The 23,406-nt window shown below is 38.4% G+C and overlaps 1 protein-coding gene across 16 annotated transcripts in view; it reads left to right on the top strand.

Moving 5' to 3' along the window:
• Positions 1-23,406, top strand: part of LOC128096701 (uncharacterized) — an 868,750-nt gene that overhangs the window by 676,242 nt on the left and 169,102 nt on the right. For 11 of the 16 annotated variants that reach the window (XM_052716594.1, XM_052716590.1, XM_052716589.1 and 8 more), the window contains 2 exons: positions 3,942-4,084; positions 5,380-14,054. The exons of 2 other annotated variants lie outside the window; for them this stretch is intronic. In XM_052716594.1, coding sequence (XP_052572554.1) covers positions 6,098-7,357 — 1,260 coding nt within the window. In that variant the 5' untranslated portion in view covers positions 3,942-4,084; positions 5,380-6,097 and the 3' untranslated portion in view covers positions 7,358-14,054. Of the gene's footprint in view, positions 1-3,941; positions 4,086-5,379; positions 14,055-23,406 lie in introns of those variants that run through there. 3 more of the 16 variants (XR_008213714.1, XR_008213715.1, XM_052716603.1) reach the window with 2 other exon arrangements.

The raw sequence follows: 23,406 nt of genomic DNA on the forward strand, positions 1-23,406 counted from the left end.
ATGTAATCAGTTAATAACCAGAGTTAGCTATCATTGTAACTTCAATTTTATATTTTCCATATTAATTGCTCATTATCTTATACCAATTTAGGTTAAAGGAACATTATTTTATCTTTTATATACACAGAACAAACAAAGAAAAAATTCAACAACAATAAAAAAGCTAGGCCAACAAGATGGCTCAGTTGGTAAAAGAATTTGTCCCCAAGCTTAACAGACAACTTGAGTGTTATCTCTAGAACCTACATGGAGAGAACAGACTCCCAAAAAGTGTCTTTTGAGCTCTATAAATGTGCCTTGGCACATGTATATGTACACATATACACACAAAGACACAAAAATTGAAATTTAAGATGTCTCTAGCCTTATAACAATATTTTTCATCCACATGCCCCACACATTACTAAATTTAGGAATAAGTCAGTTTATATTATCATGAGTTGCTAATGGATTACTAATTCAATTTTGCTGTTTTTATTTCCTTCTGAGACTAGGCTTCATATACATCCCAAGTAGGCCTTCTTCCCTCAGTCTTTGGAGGGGTAGAACTCCAGTTGTGAGTTACCACATTGTCTTTAACCTTCTTTTACACTAAATGAAGTACATCCTTTTCATTTGGTTGGAAAAGCGTGTGCTTTGAACTCCGCCTGAGTGGTTTTCTCTCCTCGAAGAGCTGATTCCTCAACCCACAGGATTGATTGGATTTTTCCACAGCCTCACTCTGAGTATTACTTTCTTCCATTTTTCCAGATGCCATAACAATTTCTGAGAATCACTGAGTCCTAAATAAGATAATGTTGCCTATTTTAGCACCTCGTGCTGAGTCAATTCTCAATAAATGACAATTACCATTTTCAGTAAAATTACTTAAAATAAGGCATTTTAATTAATGAAAGTAGAATTTCTCTTATACTTAAAATTTTCCATTACAGTCTTATTTAAACTTTCTATAATTTTAAAGTCTTTTTTTCTAAAGAAAGTGCTATCAGTAATACTGAATACTACATAACCTTAGAGGTTTGGGAGAAGATGAGGACTGATTGAAAACCTTCAAGAAAAAAAAATTTAATGGCAATCAGGTGTTAAAAGTTTAATTAGAAAATTCATCCCTTGCACATGGGCTAATGCAGACTGTGGCAAGCTGCTTAATTTTCAATTCTCAGGCTATTTTACATTGTCAACATTCTATTTAGTAATCTTGGGGGAAATAGCATCAAAAGCAGACAAAGAAAAATGTTTCACTTTCCTGCAGCTGACTCCCTGATTGCCTGACGTTTAGTTACATTTGGGCATCTGTCTCAGGAACTCCCATTGTCTGAAACCATATGCAAACTGAAGTGTGCTTTGGGGTATAGACATGAGGACAGAATTGGTACTTGGATTCACCATCCAGCAGCAGTGGGAGAAGCTGGACAAGCCTAGGATACTTCATACAGTTCATTTAATGAACTGTTACTTTATTATTTTGCAAAGCTTCCGGAATGCACGTTTATGATATAAAAAATGCTTTGCATACTGCTTCATCGGAAGAGGACCTCATTTAGATTAACCTGTGACTTCAACAGCAGGTGGTCGAATGAGCCAACTGCTTCAATTACTGCTTTTGCGCATGACTTTCATGTGTTGCTAAGATTATCAGAGGAACCTGATTACATCCCCTTAGACACTATTGTTGGCACGATGATTAAGCTGTTATTTTTTTTTTTTTAAGACTGGGAAACTAAAAGGCTTTTTGGCATGAGGCAAAAGCACTGTGTATAGAGATCAGTAAGATAGTGTGTATCATTGCCCTGTAGCTTATCTCCACATATACAGCTCCCTGGTGGATCCCTATGATAAACATTATTGGAACAATTAGCTGCTGCTGACACAGAATCCAGACACAATAGCCATGGCCAGCAGCACAGAGCCAAAAATTATGGAGCCAAAACCCATAAAAAGCAACACCAAGCTAGTCTCCCCATTCAACTGCTGTCATAAACCCCGCCCGGTGCTGTGTTTGCATAGCTGCCTTCACCGATATGGTACTGTTAGCACAAAGGAAGGAGCTGCAGCTCTTGCCTTTGTCTAGCCGAAATTACAAGTCATTGAATTAGTATGTCATCTTTATTGTGCTGTCATGCAGCGGAGGTGAGGAAGGCTCCCGTAATGGATGGGAGAGTTTGATGGCCTGAGAGACAGGCTCACAGATGGTTGTTGATATAAAGCAGTTTTCCCCCTTTAAAAAAAGAGCAAGAAAGAAAAGGGGGAGAATGGCAAAAATCCTGCTTAAGACGGATTGGTACTGATTTGGGATGTAACGCACAGCTAGCTGTACAAGTCTCATATTTAAGAACTTTGTGAGTCTGGAGTTTAGGACAAAGGCAACCAGCGCAAACCTTACCGAGGAATGCAGTTATTAGACATAAAATACAATGTTTCACATTCATTGGTTGCTGGTAGGATTATTGTGGTTCTTAAAAAATAACCTTTCTAAATAATTGTGAATGATTAGATAATGTGAGAAGAGTCAACTATCTTAAAGTTAGAAATGAGTGTTTCGAATATTGCAAGAAATACCTAATTCTGCACTAGTGTTATTAAATCGGTTTCCTAGAAATTCTACACTGTGACTGAGAGTTTGAAGATTGTAAAAGACATGTTTTTTAATTCAATGATTTACTGTTTTTACTACTTTTTATCTGCAGTTTCATTCATATTTTAACAGATTTTTGGGTCTTTTTGTGTCTGTGTGTCTACTAGAATCAATGAGATGCACAACAGAATATCACTTTAAAGGATAAAAAAATTGTTTCTTTTGTCATAATTATTCAAAAGGCTGATCCAGCCTAAAAGCAAATTATTTTTAATCAGACCGTATTTCCCAGAAAGAACACCCTTCCTGCCAGTATGCTTGCCTTAAGAAGCAAACTATTACACCTAAGAGTTCACAGAACTTTCAGTGTGCTGATGCTTTTTGTTGGTCTTTCCCTTATACACGAGAAAACAGAAAAAAACCCTCAGTGATGTGCTTTCCTATTGTATGAGATAGATGTCTAGGTATACAGAAACTTTTCACAAACTAACGTACATGTGACTATTTTAAAAGACTTCGCTCATGGCTGCAGGTGACTCAGTACTTCCTGCTCCTGCCCAGGGCTAGGGTCAAGAGTTCATTCCCAGGACTAGGGTCTAACGTTTATTCCCAGAACCCACATGGCAGCTCACAACTACCTTAACTCCAGTCCAGGGGGGCCCAATGTTGTTGATAGGCAGTACATTTTATGGTGGACAGACATACATGCAGTCAAAATACTCTTTTAGTTTGTTTGACATACATTTTTTAAAATAGTTAAAAATGCATTTGGTCACATGCGAAACAATTATGAGACATAAATGCAGAGGAACAGAATGGTAGAAATTAGCTCTGTCCATGAATGTCCTCCAGGGTAAAAAGCAAATCCTTGTTTGGTTGCTGTTGTTTTTTGTTCATTTTGTTTTGCAGCTTTCTGGATCTTTCCAAAGCAGTATTTCAGAAAGCTACGTGAAATTAGAAGTGCATGTTTAGTTCAGAATTAACTGTCTATTCAGCGACATTATTATATTTGTTACATGTACATTATCAGATTTTGCTTCCATTTTATGAACATTTCCTATTTATTTGAAGTTGATGATGCTGACTTGCAATTTGTTATGAAAAGCAGCCTGGATAAGAAAGATACTGTTGATGATTTGAGCCCATAGAATGGAAGGGAAACATGGACAGACTTTGAGGTCTCACTATGATAACCTGTTAGCTGAATACTCTTGAACTAGTTTATATGAGCTTGATGTTTTCATTAATAAATACAAGGGAGAATGAGTGGCTCAGATGTATAAATAATGACAGCAAATGACCTGACCATTGCTTGGAGATTAGTTTTCCTGGTTTAAGAATTACAAATTGCAATTCACTTTTCCAGTGTTTCCTGTATCAGCAATTGGGCAGAACCAATAGATTCAGATCCTGGAAGAGGACGTGGGAGTTTGGGCATAGAAGAATAGAAGACAAGGCAGAACATACAGAATGATCTTCTAACCGGGTGTTCTAGTTTGCCTACCAAAAGTGAGTATGAAGGCTTTCCAAAGTCAGTCTGAGTATATGTGGGTCCAGCGAGCAGAATCTGGGCCATGGGGTACAAGGTCCCAGCTCCTAGTAGAAAAAACACATATGCACGAAACCAAGGATGTCATTAGAGTTACCATCACTTAAAAATTAGCATTGCTAATGAGAGCGGTTTCATCCAGAAACTGGTAGAAACAGATGCAGAGACCCACAGTCAAACATTAGGCAGAGCTCAGGGAATCCTGCTGAAGAGAGGCAGGAGGGATTGTAATAGCTGGAAGGTTAAGGACATCACAAGAAAACCCACAGAATCAACAACTAACCTGGGTTCATAAGAGCTCACAGAGACTGAACTGACAACCAAGGAGCCTGTGTTAGACTGACCTAAGCCCTCTGCATATATGTTACAGTTGTGTAGCTTGATCTTCTTGCGGGACTCCTAACAGCGGGAGAAGGTGCTGTCTCTGACTCTTTTGCTGGCTTTTGGGACCCTATTCCTCATATTGGGTTTCCTTGCCCAGCCTTAATACAAGGAAGGCAAGGTGCTTAATCTTACTGCAACTTGATATGCCTTGTTTTGTTGATATCCATGGGAGGCTTGCCCTTTTCTGAAGAGAAACAGAGGAGGAGTGGGTAGGGATTGGGGTGGGAGGAGTCCGAGGGAATGTGGGGGAGAGGGACTGGAAAGAGAAGAGGGAGGGAAAACTGAGGTCTGGATATAAAATAAATAAATAATTAGCATCTCTGAGTCTGTTATGGAGACAATGGCAATTTACTCTGTACAAAAAACAATGACTGTTATACATAATGTTGAGCTGAATTAACATAAATATGCACATCACCAAGATAGATTTATCTCTGAGTTGGTGTTGGGATAAGATGGTTTCCATAGAGAATTCCTGAGAAACCTGGGAGCAAGGAGCTAGGGTGGATGGAGAAGGTCCAAGAATGCTGAGATAGATCACTACTTTTGCACAGTAAAAAGACAAAATTACTCAATGTTTATAGGTGCCAAAGCATTTTGTTACATACCTTTCTTTCTTTCTCTTTTGATTTCATCCTTCTCATAAAATCTTAATTAATTTCCTGGATGAGGACTAAAATAAAGCCAGGAACAAGAAAATTTGTGTGTTCATTTTAGTCAAAGGGGATGTTATTTAAATGTCAAAAAATAGGCATATCTGTATTCTGTTGTTCTAGAGTTGTCTTGAGTAGTGTTTTAATGGTTAGGTCACAGGTTATATGTGATATAAACTGATTTCAGCTTAGTCATCTTTTCTTTTTTTTTCTTGCAGCCTGAAACACGATCTTTCCCATAAATGCTGGGGGCTCCACTGCCTTTGCCTCTCGGCATCATCCCCTTTCTTTGGGCTTTGCTTGTTACTTACTAGGTGACTGAGAACTAGACAATGATTTGAAAAGACCTCAGAATCAAAACTTTGTCAAAATTAACTGGATTTGATATAGCAATCATTATAATAAGCAATACTAAATAAGTAAGTTATTTTTATTCACTAGTTGTATAAACTGTAAGTGAACGCATCCTAGACCATTGCAAAAATGAATGTAGGTTTTCTCTACATCTCTCTCTTCTCTTTTTCATTTTGTGATTTCTCTGTTTTTAATGCTATCGCCTCCTATGGAACATTTTTATGCTAATACTTGCAAATGTATTTCAAGTCTCAGTTTTGTCACTGAGTTTAATAAAAGTTATGTAACATTAATATTTCCCTAAGTCAGTCACTGACATCTTTCTCAGTCCTTCCTTGTATATTATGAGACTCTAATTATCCTAAACTTCAATATTCAGTTGTAGAGAGGGAACCAAAACTTAACCTGTAACTGGAGGATTGCCCAGCATAGTCACTTTGTAGAATGTCTTCAAGATTTTATGATAATGCCTCATTCTAAGTATGTCCATCTTCCATCTCCCTTAGACTAACAACCATCTTTAGTCTCTTTTTGCTTCTTGTTCTTGGACATTTTCTAATCAGTACAATCTAGTTCCATGCCATGAATATCCCCCTACACATACACCCCTACTCATACACCCCCTACACATATACCCCCTACACATACACTACCTACAATACACCCCTACACATAAACCCCTACACATGCACCCCTACAATACATACCTACAATACACCACTACACATACACTCCCTACACATACACCCCCTACACATATACCCCTGCACATACACCCTACATACACCCCTACAATACACCCCTGCACATACACCTCCTGCACATACACCCCCTGCACATATACCCCTACACATACACCCCCTGCACATACACCCCTACACATACACCCCCTGCACATACAACCCTACACATACACCCCCTGCACATACAACCCTACACATACACCCCCTGCACATACAACCCTACACATATACCCCCTGCACATACAACCCTACACATACACCCCCTGCACATACAACCCTACAATACACCCCTATACATACACCCCTACAAATACACCCCTACACATATACCCCTACACATACACCCCCTACACATACACCCCTACACATACACCCCCTACAAATACACCCCTACAATACACCCCTACACATACACCCCTACAACACACCCCTATACATACACCCCTGCACATACACCCCTACACATACACCCCCTACACATATACCCCTGCAATACACCCCTGCACATACACTCCTATGCATACACCCCTGCACATACACCCCTGCACATACACCCCTATACATACACCCCCTACACATACACCCCTGCACATACACCCCCTACAATACACCCCTACACATACACCCCTGCACATACATCCCTATAATACACACCTACACATACACCCCTACACATACATCCCTACAATACACCCCTACAATACACCCCTACACATACACCCCTACACATACACCCCTACACATACACCCCCTACACATACACCACTACAATGCACCCCTACACATACACCCCTATAATACACCCCAACACATACACCCCTACAATACACCCCTATACATACAACCCTACACATACACCCCCTACACATACACCTCTACAATACACCCCTACACATACACCCCGACAATACACCCCGACACATACACCCCGACAATACACCCGACACATACACCCCTACACATACACTCCCTACAATACACCGCCCACACATACACCCCTACACATACACACACATGCTGTGTTTTCTCTCACAGAATTAATCTGCTAGGGCAAGCCACCTACCATTTGATATCTATCTGCACTGAAAACAGCCTCTGAAGAACCCTCCCTTCTTTAATTTCCCCTTTCCTTGGCTTCTCCTTGGTCCCTCTCAGAACGTTAGAGGCTTCTTGCCTTTCACAAGTTTCAAATATCTTCCCTGGCTTGATACTCAAAAACATTTGTATCTTGGTAATTTTCTTTTTAATCATTTGCATAACACTTGTACAAAGAGAGACTCTAGTTTAACAGGCCCATTCACGTTTTAAATATTTTATAGATAATTACCTAATTACGATATTTCTCTTTTCCATTTCTTTTGTTTAAACTCTCCCATATACTCCTCCTCACTCTCCTCCAAATTAATGGCTTGTATATTTATATGTATATACATATATATTCCTAAATATGACCTGTTCAGTTTCTAAAATTATACCAGTATGTATGTTTTCAGGGCTGATTTTTTTTGGCATAGGAAAAAACAGCCAGTGCGCTTCTCTGGGGAAGGCCACCTCTCCTGCTTCTGGCTTTCTGTAGTGGCCTGTAGTTCTTTCTTTAGGACTGAAGCCTCACAGGCTTTGCTCCAAAAGGTTAGGCTTGTCCACTGGTGTCATTCTTGTTTAGCTCACGTATGGTTACCCCCTAAAGGTAGAAGGTAAATCCCTATTGCAGAAGACACCATGCCTGTCAGACACAGGGTTCAGAGAACTCTGAGCAGGAACTGACCTGAATGACCTCTCCCTGAGAATTATCTTTTTGGTATCAGAAGGCACCATACAAGCTTCCAAAGAAGGGAGGTAACCAAGAGTTCTATTCAGCTTTGATGCCTATTAAACAGATCAGCAACCATTATGGCACCATAACCCTAAGGTTGCAGTGGGGGCTCATGGTAACCAATAGCTCTCTAATAGTACTTAACAACCTGCTCAACAGGAGGGATACCATGCCTGTTGCTGGAAACCTAGCAAATTACCCAGTGTTAGTGAAACCATGGTTATTGGAGGGGAATCTACAATAACTGATTTATTATGTTACGTTGCTAGGCTGCGAGGTTTGAATGAAAATGGCCCCCATAGGCTCCTAGGAGTGGCCCTATTTGACTGTGGCCTTGTAGGAGTAGGTCAGGCCTTGTTGGAGGAGGTGTCATGGGTAGTAGGTTTGGGGTTTCAGTAGCTTAAGCCAGGCCCAGTCTCTTTTCATGCTGCCTGCTGATACGATGTAAAACTCTTTGCTCCTTCTCCAGCACCATGTCTGCCTGTGTGCCACCACACTTCCTGCCATGACAGTAATAGACTAAACCTCTGAACCTATAAGCGAGCCCCATTTAAATGTTTTTCTTTATAAGAGTTTCCATGCTCATGATGTCTCTTCACAGCAATAGAAACCCTAGCTAAGACACAGACTAGCTTAGCATAATCCCTAACAATGACATATAATTGTACATCCCTACCTGTACAAGTAAGTGTAGTTTTTGCTGCCCAGCCACTTCTCAGAAGTTGGTGCACACCCAGATATGCACTGCAGATGTAATTTCTTCCCCTAGTTCTCATATTGTCATTTGTTCTCTCTGTAACTTTTACTTGCCAGCACTTTTTGTTCAAAAGTCTTTACCATGTTATAGACCCCTAAAGATTATCTTCTCCCCTTTCTCCAGAAACTCTGTCCCTGTTCAAACTTAAGCTCTTGGTGAGCCAGATATGATTCAGTTATCATTACATTATCAAAATACATCACTGTAATTTCTCAGCAATACTCAATAACTATTATTTTAATGCAGAGAATTATTAAACCTCAATGCTTGCCTTAGAACATGCTTCTTGAAATTCCGTGGTCAGCTTATTTAGTAGAATTAAAAGGCTTCAGACAGCTGAATGAAATGATGTTGTAAATTCTCAAAACTATGAAACCACTGATTTTTTTAATGATTTTGAACTGTTTGTTGAGACTTGCATTCTGAATGCTGTCCTTTAGTTTCATATTTTGTAACCTCAGATAGTTGTGTCTATGAAGGAATTATACAGTGTTAGAGAGATGGATTTCAAAATTAGCAGGTGAGTTTCCAGTAGACATATGCTCAGCTATAATCCATGAATATAGAGGCAGCTTCACATTTTACATTGAAAGCAATTGGCAAAATAGTTAATGGAATTGACACCAAGAAAAAGTAAGTTGTTTAACTGAGGGCAAATGAAACAAAAGACTAAATCTCTATCAGGAAGTGCAATTCAAATATAGCGTTGTTTAAAACGTTGTACTCCAACCTCATGGACTTGCTGAAGACGAGGGAGGGGCAAAAGAACAGAAAATACTTGAGGTTGAATTTACCCCCTGACTTCACACTCAGATAAACTTGCAAATGCAATTGGTTTATTTTGTATAAATAAGCAAGAATGCTGGAAGAAGCTAAATATCTTCATAAAACAAAACATTATGATACCAGAAACCCTTAGGAATAGCACTAATGCTTTTAAATGAAGGTTTTATTTGTCTCTGAGCTGCAAAAAGGAGTCACTAATGAGATGTCATTTAAATTCTAACACCTGTTTAATGGCAGTTTTTCTCTATCCCCAAAGAGTAGCTGTTTATGAATGTTTGCAGCTTTCCAAGTGTATCTACAAGAATTGTTTTTCATAAACAATGTGTGCTTCTTGCTCACATGCTCCAGCTGCATTACAGCACATGATGAAAATGGTTGGCTGTGGCAATTTTTTTGTTAGATGTGTTTCAAATACTGAAAGTTAAAAGTTAAGATTTTATAATCTTATAGCAAATATTCATTAGAAACTTCATGTTTTACAGATATGTTAGTGTACAGTGGTATAAGACGAATATGATTTCTAGTTGTATTCTTACTGAAATGAGATGGAAAGTACTATGATGGAAAATGTGCCCACACATTTCCTGCTCCAAGAACACAGTGTTATTCATAAATGAGCACACATGCAAAAGAAATGTTTCTTGAGGTCTTTTTTTTCCATCCAACAAGTCAATAACTAGAATGTCAGAATGAGACTATATAATCCTTTTCTACTACTTTTATGATTTTTCTCATATAAACAATTTCCTTGTTAAGGAAATTACAAAAAAAGGAGCCCACAATAACTGTTGAAATGTTCCTGTATGGTTTCTCTCAAAATTAATCAGAAGGAATAACAAATATTCTATGGCCAAATACATAAAAAAAAATCTACTAGTGAAAATATTTTCCTTCAATGTCTATCTCTTTTGTGGTCTCACTTTTGAACAAACCATTCTCATGGCTATTGGCCACTAATGAAACCTCTTGTAATTCAGCACAAGTAATACATAAATGCACTCTAACGATTCACTTCTATCTAGAGAAATTCAAGTGTAAATTTCTTGAAGTCGGAATTTTATGAAAATGAGAATATGAAATCTCAAAGGTGATTCCTTCTAGGAAGGCTGTGAGACCCTTGTTTTAAGAATGTGCATCTTGTACCTGATAGGACCATAGTTGTTCCCTTCACATGCTGGATATGAGACAAAGCAATTCTTGTTTGTGAGTAAGCTGTCTTGTCCTGGGGAAAGGTGAGACCGGGGTCCCATGGAGGAAATCTTCAGAGCTCTGGATTTAAGCTGAGTTCACTAAGCTTACTGAAAAGAGAAAAACTAAGTCATGACATGCTCCACGTGTGGACCCAGACAGCTCTATAAAACCTAAGTGTTCTGCACATTAAAGGAAGAAGGAACAAAATTATCTCAGATGTGATTGTATTATGCTGAAAACTAGTCTACGTTTCTTCCTCGCAGTCATTATTTTTCCGATTCTTAGTGCCAAATCAGCTCCTCTTCCCTCTGAAGATCCTGTCCTCTTTGAGATTCTAGTCATTGAAAGTATTCTTTTCAATGAGCAGAACAATGCGATCTTTCTTTTTTTTGGTGTTTAAAAATTCTCTCTACCTTCCCTCTCTTCCTCTCTCTCTGCCTCCATATAATCATACAAATATACATAAACATGTGCTGGAGAACCGGAAAACATCATGAGTTCTGGGTTTATACAATTTTTATTTATAGGTGGAATCTCACTGTTTAATCTGTGTTCTAATTACTCACAGGATTTATTCACAATTGCTTGACACACACTTCATGCTGAGCCCAGGGAAATAAGCATATTCTTTTTTTTCCTGTTGCAGCTCTTTCCTTGACTTATGAAAGCCAAATATCCATTCTGTATGGAGAGATGAATCAGCAATCCATATAATATCTATTCATCATACATATTTCACAAGGAGGATATTGTGGTGACTGCAAAGTTCTTACAAAAAATAATATGGAAATCCGGAACTTGATGTGGAGTGTCAGAGAGCCTCTTACTATTATTTACCTTATCAGCTTTTGCTTTCTGAAATCAATGGAAGGGCATCAAGTTCAGCTAATCCATATTTCTGAGTATGAAATTGAATTTATAGTCTGTAGTATGTTGACTACCGCTCGCATTTAAGGCATAATTGATTTTTATTGAAAAGCCAGCAGGCACATCAAAAATTTCCACAAACCACAAGGATGTTAAATTTTACCCTGTTTAGATAATAGTGTGGCTTTATTTATCCTTTAAAATGAAGCTTTTATATTTATATCAGCAAATGCCATGGAAGTGTGACTGATACCTTGTGAAACCATAAATCCATGGTTCTGTAAAACTGTGCTGCACAGAAATAGCAACTTTATATTTCAAAGGTAAACGTCTGTGGTTGGTTTGTTTTAAGGATAAATGGATAAATGGAATAATAAATCTCGCACCATATCATGTCACATGGCAACATTCTTTCCCCTGAAACAACAGCTTGCACCAGTTTATCTTTTTTCTCTTTCTCTCACATTCTTTCTGAGTTTCATTTTATCTTCTGCTTTACACATTATGTAGTTTGTTTGTAGAGTCTTTATGCATATGAAATGTTATTCTTACAAAAGTATATTCTTTTTTTTAATCAGTCATCAATCCTAGCATGTGATACTTTGTTAAGTTCCGTTAATATGCCCCCAGCCCGTATGATAAGCCCGTGTGCCCCACCTCTGTATATTTAAATTTTAGAATGAAAATGTTAGTGAATACCTTTGTCATAGAATTCATGAGCCTAACATCAAGAGTTGTATGGATTTAAGCATTGAGCTTTGTCTCTGATGGGTGGATATGACATCATAAATGTCATAGGTTAGGTTTTCTTTCAGCCCTCCAAAATTACAGCAGTATTTACATGGAGGAATCAGGATACATTGTATAGAGTTTGGGAAATGTATGGGATTTATTAGGCCTTTGTAGGAAATAGACTGTATCCAGGGCTGCATTGACTTGTGCTGGCCAAGGGAGGGTAGACATTCGTGGCCTGAAGAAAGGTCAACTCATTCAGAGATCAATTGTCCTGTGCTTATTGGGCTTTTAAGCATCTTATGAGGCAGACATGCATGTAGTTGAAATACCTACTTACCATTATCTATACTTATACCCCATTTCCATTTTAGACTTCAGATATTTTAAATTTTTATTTTACTTTGTTTTTAATTATGTGCTATGTTTGTGTATATAGGTCTGTGCATGTTTGAATGTAGGTGCCCACAGATTCCAGAAGAGGGGGTGGGAAACTCTGGAGGTGGTGTTACAAGTAGTTGGGAGCAGTCCATTGTGCATGCTGGGAACCAAATTTAGGTCCTCTACAACAGTATATGCTTTTAACTGCTGAGTCCTCTTTCCAACCTTATAATTACAAGCCTTTAATATGGTCTAATATGTCCTAACTTTTCTAGGAATCAAACTTACATGCAAATTGAGAGAAAATTATTTTGAATTTCATTCATTATTGGTCACCAATGGCAGCTGTTTATAGTATTGTTGCATCAAAAAAATTACTTTACTTCAGCTTAATTGGTAGCTGATGCTTCTAACAAACTTAGAATGGTTCTTGCATATATACCAGTGGTAGACTTCATGTCTCCCTTATACAGGAGGTTTTAAATGTTCACATTTCAAAATATATACTGTTTTGCTATAATGTACTTTCTTTTTTATTACCTCTGTTTTATAGTTGGGACATAGGCATGGTATTGGGGTTTTTTTTTAGTGATAGCCTCAACATAGCTGTAGTATCTATGAACTTCATTTCACAATAGTAAATGAACTGTAAAATACTTGCAAAAAGGTACGTACCAGATCTGTTGAGGTTGAAAGCAACCACCTTTTGGTATCAAGGAACACATGCATTAGTTAGAAACTTTCAATGGTAAATCTTGAGATTATTTTGATACAACAATAATTTCCAATGAGGAAAATAGTGTCTCTGAGGGCTTTAAATATGTACCAATAAGCATTTAGTGCCTATATTGTTCTGTGTATGTATGAAGAGTGCTCAAAACAATTTGTCATATTCACAGAAATGAAATGATGAAACCTAAAGAGATTATACATTAATCTCTCAGGAGTAAACCTGGCAGGGAAAAGCAGTATAACTTCCACAAAAGCAGGTACTATCAAAGCAATGTTTGACAGGCTCAGGGACAAATCTTGTTAATAAGTAAGAGGATTTGTGCTTGGCTCTGTCACATGCCACTTTGAAAACCTACCTACAAACTGTCTACAAACTTCATGCCCATCTTTCCCTCTGTGCTTTTCCATGGTGTTTTACCCCACCATTTCTCTCTACTTTAGTTGGTGGTATTATTTACTAGCTTTTATGAGGATACCATGTGTATGATGACTGTGTGGTAGATTTATAGTTAACACAATATCTGCTGTATCATTTCATTTTTATTTAATGTTTTGTAGGACATTTTTATATCTTTTGAAAGTATTAAATATACAATATGCCTTATTCATGTGAAGAGAAAGTAAAGTTTATTTTTATTGCTAATTTTAAAAGTTTTATTTTAAAAACTAGTATTAAAATATAAATAGTAAACTATATATGAAGAAAATGTGTTGCTCTTTAATTTTAGATATGAATTTTTAACTAAATCAAGATACTTATAAGAATTCAAGAGTTTTCTAAGGTGCTTTCAAACGAGTTTTAATTCTAAAAACTGGGTCACTTCTAGTGTGGGACTTGATCTGGGTGTCTCATGACCTTTGCATTTGCTGTTGCTAGAGAGGGCAGTTTCTGTAGAACATCTTCCAGTCTATAGATTGCTGTGATGCAGTGCTCTTTTAAGAGGAACTGGTCCTCTTAACACACATGTCCGAGGACAAAAAGACTAATTGGCAGACGAATTGTGTCACTCATGAACATTAAAGATGTTAGAACTATATGGGAAATGCTTTCTGGAGGACCAGCAGGACTCATGTGACAGCCTTCTCTTTGTTCAACTTTAAGCACAGAACAAGGTTGTCCTTCCACAGTACTCAACAGCTGGATGAAAAGGCAAAACAAAGCTGATGTGCCAGATGGTTTATCTGTATCCTATCTAACATCTGGGTATTTTTTAAACATTTAGATGATTGGCTGAGTTTTCATTTTACATCTGGATACTTGTTGGCACTTCTTTGATCACACATGCTGTGCTTATGCATGTGTGCATTGAAGAAAAAAAGTCACCAGTAACTCAGACAAAACTTGCCAGAAAAAAAAAAAAAAAGAGCAGCGAGCTTTGTGTGCAATCACATTTCTCTGAAGTTCCAAATCTGAAATCAAGACTTGAATGCTGAAGTTCAAATTTGAACATTTCTGAAAGACAGTGACAGAGTATGAAAGACATGACAGCATCTTATGGTTTCAACTCAAATATCAGTAGACACCAGACATGACTCTCTAGAAGGGAATCAGAGGCTACCTGGATAGAATCAGTTTATTACCTGGGCATCTTACCTATGTTGACAAAGAAAAAAAATGCAAGATAATATGTTTACAAGTATTCTTTCTTAGAAAAGAATTTAAGTGGACATGTGACTTTGAGCCCTCACATAAAATGGCAGGTGTGGTGATATACTGTGTGCCCTAATAAAATTTGCTTGAAGATCAGAGAACAGAACAAGCCACTGGATTCAACATAGATGCCAGGCAGTGGTGGCACACATCTTTAATCCTAGCACTCCAGAGGCAGAGATCTGTCTGGATCTGTGAGTTCAAAGTCACTACATGAGATTGATTCCATCCAGGAGAGAAAACAGAGCCAGGCAGTGGTGGCACAGACCTTTAATCCCAGCACTTGAGATCTCATGCCTTTGCTTGGTAAGTATACACGCCTTTAATCCCAGAAGGTAATGGCTGGGCAGAGAAAGGTATTTAAGGCATGAGGAGACAGGAACTAAAGGCTTTTAGGCAGAAGCCTCCCTTTCAGCTAGAGGCTTTTTTGGCTGGAGCCTTTCAAGGGGGGATAAAAGATTTCAGTCAGAGGATTCCTGGAATTGGTGAGGTGAGACATGGCAATGACTTCTTCCTTTGTCTCTCTGATCTTCAGGCAAATTTTATTAAGGTCCACAATATATCACCTCAGCCACAGGTCTTTTTGGAATGGTTATCAGAGAATGCCAAGCAAGCAGGTACACAATTGTGGTTCCCATTTAACCAGGTACAAAGATTTACATTTATTGTGGCTTTTGAACTTTTAAGGCACTTTGCAGTCATGATCCCATTTTGTGTAGAACCCTTCCAAAATCCAGGGCTTCTCAGTGTTGATTTAGACAATTCCCATTTTGGGTGAGTAGAGAAGAAAGTGAGAAAGGGACTTCTGTGGGGCAAACCTACTAGGGTTTTGTATTGTAATAGGTGATTTCATGTTCAATATGTATTTTCTTAAATTCTCGGAAGTTAGCTGTAGTGAGTTGGGCTTTAACTGTTGCTTCAGCTGAATTGTAGTCATATGTTTATCTTTAGTCAATTCATTTGACTAATTCCAGAGCTGATATTCCTTACACACAAATAAAATGGGACTATCTACCCCATAGTCTTATTATAAAAACTGAGATTTTTACATGCTAATACCAACAAACTGCCTAATATTTAGCATAATGGTGATGCCTCGTGCTCAGTGTGAATGCTCTTTGACATTTTACAAGTGAAAAAGTGGAGGCCCAGAGAGTTGACAGCGATCATAGAAGTAGGATGCCCCTGAAGAAAAGAGTGGAGTCACATTCATATCAGTCTCAAATGACACTCTGCTCATCATTCTGATAGTAATTATTTATGAGAACAATTGCGATTAATCCAAAAATAGCACATCTTTAGTTACATCGTAATTTCACATATCATCACTTCTCATTATCAAACTATGGGTACAACATAATAGAGCAGTGCGAAGCAGTAGCAAAACTGATGCTACCTTGTGTTCCCATGAGCACAAGAGTGAGAAGTCCTGGACCCAAATCTCCACCTCCTTTGTTGCTCAAAGGTGACGGGTCTAGTCTTCACTCTGACACTAATGGCTGTACGTGGTTGATGTGGTTTAACTAGAACTATTTTCTTTATTCAAAACATTCTGGAAAGGAGCAAACACAAACCCTATCCATCAGGAATTTTCTGTCCCACAGAGACTCTCAGACAAGTTCTTGAATGCATGATAAATTATTATAAGCTAGAGTAAAATTAAGTTGCATTTGGAGGACATGACAAAACATAGAATTACAGCAAGAGGCATCCTAGAAACCCTTACAAAGAAAGTACCATTGAGAGGCCTCAGGCATGGGCAGGTGTTGGTACCCACCTCAGCAGATTCCGAAGGTAGGAGGGCAGAGCATGACTTTAAAAAGCAGCTCTACATTTGAGAGCACATGGGCATCACATGTTTAAAAAGTATCGTGATAGAAGATACTAAAATCATGTATCTAATTCACCCCAATTGTAAAAATCTTTATGAAGACAGTGAAATTTAGCTGATAGCCATGAGATTGTTTTGAATTACTCAACCATGAGTTAAAATGATGATTTAAAAGTAACTTCCATGGGGAAGCCTATTTTCTCCAGCTTTCAACATTCTTTAGTGGCCTGTAGTTTTTAGTTTAGGGTTGTAGCCCATGAGACTTCCCCCTTCCATGTTAGCATGTTGATTTTTATCATCCTTGTTCATTTCATGTTTAGGTCACCCTCTTGTTAAGACTTTATGGGTGTAGTGTTCCTGTTATTTCTAAGAGAAGCAGTCTCACAGTAGACATCTGCTTTTCCAACTCTTAAAATCTTTCCACTGTCTGTTTCCTGAGGGAATGTATATTGTCCCTAAAGCCATACACATGCAAATAACATTATATGGACCAAACACACACACACACACACACACACACACACACACACACACACACACACACACACACACAAGAATATATATATATATATATATATATAGTAAATTTGTGTAATTTGTACAAAATTGTAACATATGTATGTTGCCTCTCTTTAATTGCCTCTCTTTAATTACCTTAATAGCCATCTATTGTTCAAATGTGTGTGTGTGTGTGTGTGTGTATTCTAATATCCATGTGACTCTCACAGGAAACTTTTGGAGATGGATTAACAAATATCATCAGATTGCATCTGAACCTTGTAGTTAATAGTTCTGCTAAGTAATAATTAGCCATGTGCTAATCAAAAAAAAATTCTAAAGAGGCACGAATTTGGAAAATACAAATAAAATCATAGAGATTGTTTGACAGGTTCATTCACAAACTTCCTTATGATGTCTATTATGTATTTCCAAGGTGGGAAGTGTGTGGTACTGTACTCCAGACTGTGTGGCCATAAAACCTCTATGATTTCCATTTTCTGACATCAGAATTTTATGAAATGTTTATTATTATTATTATTATTATTATTTTATAAATGCCTGTCCTACTATGCTACTCAATTCCCTATTGAAATTGTAATTAGCCTTGTTTCCCAGTTCTAAACGATTCCTATGGAATTTAAATGCATAATTTACCTCAATGGCTAAAGATCACATGAACCAGACGAGTTAGAAAGCTGTGCACTGGGGTCACTAATTGCTTCTACTATTTGTAGTTATAGTAGCTGATTATCAAAGGAGAACTGTGGTGTTTCTTGTGATGGGCTGTAATTCTCTTTGATTTACTGGCACTTTTTAGAAGGAAGAATGCACAGAGTAGTGAGACAGAATAGGTCATTAGATTAGAGAGCAGATTAGGTCATCAGATCCTGACTATTAGAAGAGAGGTAGATGTCATGAGCAGAATTCCCACGTATTCATCCAAAAAAAAAAAAGCTTGGAATTGCCTGCTGAGAAGAGAACAGTTTTAAGGAGTCTTGAGTAAGATATGACACTTGTCAAAGGAAAATAAGAAATTGTTCCAGATGGTTGAGATTGTGAGAAGGAGGTGGAGAGGTCAGATGAGGCAATGTCTGGAGTGAAAGAGAGAGAAGAGCAGTCGTGAAAATCCTTAGGGACTTGGACAGGTAACTAAAACTTCATCTGAATGACAATGAAACTCCCAGAAAGAAAGTCTAGTAAAAAGAAATGCTAAGTTCTTTATCATGCAAAGCCAACCTTTTAGAGATATCTTCACAACTGGCTACAAGGTGTTGGCAGGGTGCAAGTTTCCAGTAAAATGAAGTGTTTAAAAGGAGAAAGACCTAGGCCTGATATACATACCTGCACTGGTCACTTCCCCTCTTACCTGGCTATACCTCTCTGCTGCTGAATGTACTAACAGTTCCCTCTGCTGTCTACTAGCAAGATGCTGATAAAGCAGACAGCATGGCTTGATTCATTGTTAAGCACTTCACATAGCCTAGAAGAACACGACAAGGAGGCATAGGGTTTTCAGGAACCACTGTCTAGACTTAGACACATGCCAAGGTTTCAATATATTGGTTTTTGAAAAATCAAAATATACACTATCAGAAATAAAAAAGAAGATTAGTTCCATCTAAGCTTTATTTCTTTATCTGCTGGAACAAATATGGGCTTGTGTACTTCTGTGCCTACAATGTATTTGAAAATGAAAAAGAACTGAAGGGTGTATGGTTCAATGATAGCATCACCAGCCTATACTTTCAGAGTCCATGTTAGTGTTCTGAGCCAGAACACTGCCATAGGATAGGACATTAGCTACATTTGTTGTTTGTTTGTTTTGTAAATCTCTACTAATTTTTATCCATCTGTACTCTATGGTTACTGTTAGGATATTACTAGGATAGAGTAGTTCCGAGGTAAAAAACCTGCTCCTTTTAGTCTTTAGGTGTTTTGTTTTGTTTTCTCATTCATCTAACCCCAGAATAGTAATAATCTCTGTTGTAACTAGGGTTGTCTACAGAATGGAAAACACTCCCACTCTTGTTGAATTTATATTCCAGTTACAAACAAGGTACATACAGTATGTCAGCTCATGATAAATGCTATGGCGTTAGAAGTTGTTGGGAGCATAGTGTGAAGGTCCTTGCAGCCCCCAGACAAAGAGGGAAACTGGGAATGTTAATCATGTAGGGCTGTCTCTTCAAAGAAGGAAATACCTGTTTTTCCATCCAGAAGGCTGGGAATTGGAGGCTAAATAACATTTGATGATCTGTGTTATTGATTGGCCCACGCCATATCAAGCCCCTACAACCAGGAGTATGGGAAGTGCCTAGTAATCTAGATGACCCTTATAGCAGGGGCACGCACAACCAGGTCTGTAGATGGCTAATAGCCCAAATGACCTCTATGTTATCTGTTTGACAGAGACCAGGCCAGACCCTTCCCTATGCCCTTAAACTATTACATGTAGCCTATCTCTAAAACCCATCTTCTTGGAAGAAATGACATGTACCCTGAGTTGTGTTTTAATGTAATTATGCTTTCTTGTATACCAGGGATTGTACTACACAGGAAACTTTTTTTTCCTCCAAATTTGACTGTGTTTTAAATATGCTGGCAATGAACTGGCTGGCATCAGACTCTTCAGCAGTCTTGGTTCAGGTTGAGAAATCAATCTGAACCAAGTTTTGACTTTTACCTCTTCAAGGTTCAGTTTCCTGCCTGACACCTACAGAGACCCCCTCAAGAAGTCCTTACTGTTATCACCCTTTGGTTTTAATCATTGGTAGTTATCGTGGATACCCCAACTGTATTTTACTTACTGATAATTCCGCAAGTCTGTTGATGCCTTTCCCTTTTTAAGGAATATGAAAGCAGGTTCTCTTACAGTCAGTCTACACATGTTCATTTTGTGGTACACATCAGGACTCATGTGAGAGTGAAATAAGTGTGCAGGTATCATGTAGGAGGAATCTGTAAAAACAGGGTTGTTTCAGATTTCATTGGGACCACATAATATACCAGTCATCAGGAGGGACTTGATGAGAAGCCTTTAAAGAATGTGGGGGAAGTGATAACAGTAGTGTATAGGATCTCTTCTGCAACAATGATGGTGATAACAGTAATATCTGAGAAAGATGAGATTGACGGTGGCCAGAGTACAGACCTCATTAACAAAATCCCTGAGAGTCGGCTGAGAAGGTTGTCCTGGTGGAAACAAGCTGCCACGTACAGGGTAGTCAGTCTGCTATTCACACAGATCTTTGTGGGTTCTGCAGCCTGCTCATGAGGGGAGATAGTTGTGTCTGGTGAAGAAACAGGGCTTGCTTGTTCTAGATAGCCACATGACTTTGTGGTGAGTAACAGGAAAGATCATCTCAGTCTTTTGGGGGGCATGGAGTGGCAGAGAGTGGTCCAGACCCTAGAACAATGGATGAGAAAGACTTGCAGGGCTCTCAGCGTATTTAACTCCTCTCTACGCAGGATTCAGACAGCCCTCTGATCACTGAATTTCCTAAGAAAAGGATCATGCCAGGTCCCAAAGAAATCTGGAACAAGTCTCACCCCATACCTTGGCTCTTCTAAGCACTTCTTGCCCAGGTCCCTACCCTAAATGTTTTCAGCCCAGGGGCTGGTCTTCTCTTCCCCCATCTCCCGATTTCTATGTAACTCACTCTCTTGGTTCCCATTCCCTCTCTTGGTTCTCCTGGCTCACTTTCAGCTTCTTGGTCCACAGCTCCTCTCTTTATCTGCTTGCCCATCTCACTTCTCTTCCTCTCCCTCTCCCAATTTCTCTCTCCTCTCATGGCCCTGTCTGTTCTGCTGGCCATATTTAGTCAGGACTGTTCCAAATGCCTCTGGATGTTCTTTCTCTCATATCTACAATAAAACCCTTCTCCTCAACTGTTATGGAATATTACTTTTACTATGTAAAGGTGTGTTACCTTTGTTTATGCTGCATTTGTTTAATTATGTAAAGATGTGTTGCTGTTTGACCTTGCCTGTCTAAGGTACCTGACTAGTCTAATAAAAGGCTGAATGGCCAATAGCTAGGTAGAAGAAGGATAGGTGGGGCTGCCAGGCAGAGAATAAGTAGGAGGAGAAAATGAGGGAGAAAGCGAGGAATACACCTGGTGCCAGAAGCCAGGCAGCGGCCAGTCAATGGGACACCAAGTCGGACATACAGAATGAAAGAAAGGCAAAAAGCCTGAGGCAAAATGTAGATGAAGAGAAACAGGTTAGTTTAAGTTGTATGAGTCAGTGGGACAAGCATAAGATAAGGCCAAGCATTCATAACTAATAATGAATCTCCATGTCATGATTTGGGAGCTGGCAGACTGAGAAATCCTGCTATACTAAACCACACACTGGTCATATTCTTGTTTTCATTCAAATCACAGGACAGAATGGATTGAAACTTTCAAACAAGTGTAAATAAAGAAATGAGTGGCCAATCAGTCATTTTCTCTTTTTTTTGTAGTTTATTGCTAAACTAATAGCTACTTAGTGTATAATATTTTCAAGCAAAATATGAACACTTTAATTGGTTTAGCATTTGAAATAGGGTCTAACTGTGTAGCCCAGGCTGACATGGAGCTCTATGTAGTCCAGACTGGCCTCCAATGTGTTAATACCTTTGTCTTGGACTCATAAGTTCTATGATCATAGGTATGGACAACACACCTGTCATAAACCTTTTAAGGTCCAAAATCTATCTTCCGTGATGACATTGACCTTATGTGATGTATTTTACAAGTGTTAGCTTTTCTAAAGCCAGTATTAGTGTTGTGTAGGCATTGTGATGATGATTTATGAAAGAGAGATTAAGCTAAAATCTGAGTTAATATTCTGGAGTATTCTGATCACCATATTTGAGTATTCTCTGTAGTCAAAACCACATCACTCTAATATTGAAAAGCATGTTAGACCTCCATGCTTGAACTGGGCATTGTGGCAATTGTCTTTGATCCCAGCATTCTGGAGACAGAGACAGATAAATCTCTATGAGTTCAAGGTCAACCTGACCTACATGCCAAATTCCAGGCTAGCCAGGGCTATACAGTGAGACCCAGTCTCAATAAACAAACAAACAAACAAATAAATAAATAATTGAATAAATTCCTGATTAGTTATTTTTAGATTTATTTTCAAATCTTTCATCAGCAATGGAATTTATTCTTACTGCAGGTTGCTTCCAGTTATTGTCAGGACTAAATTCCTCTGTTTTTTTTTTTCAACTAATTGACTGGAATCTTGTGACTACATAGTCTGTACTAGGCATTCTCCTAGGTGTGGAGGAAAACAATAAGAAAGACAGTCATTATGCTGATTCCTAGGAAATGTGGTACCAAGTAAGAGAGACACTAAAAAAGTAAACAAATTCACAAATCGAAACATGTGCTAGGCAAACAATGGAGTTTTGAAATGAACTGGGGAAATTCACAATGTAAGATTGTTGATATTCTGTGTAGAGGGTTGTATCTGTCCTGTTCATCTTTGTTCCCTTGGCCTGGAATATTGAGCCCTATTAATAAATTTAATTGAATGGCTGGATGAATTTTAAAAAGAGTATAACTTTCTTTAGGAATAGCTACTTAAAAAATTGAGAAGCAATTTTAGCACTGAAGCAAAGTGCTTGCTAAGTACAGAATGGCATAGTCAAAAGTCAAGAAGTAGGAAGGAAGTTCGTCTCTATCTTGGCACTTGTGGTGGTTTGATTAGGAATGGCCCCCATAGACTCTTGTGTTTGAATGCTTGGCCCATAGGGAGTGGAACTATTAGGAGGTGTGGCCTAATTGGAATAGGTGTGACCTTGTTGGAGGAGGTATGTCACTGTGGGAATAGTCTTTGAGGTCTTATATGTTCAAGCTATGCCCCGTGTGGCACAGTTTCCTTCTGCTGTCTGTGGATCAAGATGTAGA

The sequence above is a fragment of the Peromyscus californicus genome, unplaced genomic scaffold, assembly GCF_007827085.1.
Source record: "Peromyscus californicus insignis strain IS unplaced genomic scaffold, ASM782708v3 Scaffold_5__1_contigs__length_169319896, whole genome shotgun sequence".
NCBI classification, from domain to species: Eukaryota; Metazoa; Chordata; class Mammalia; order Rodentia; family Cricetidae; genus Peromyscus; species Peromyscus californicus.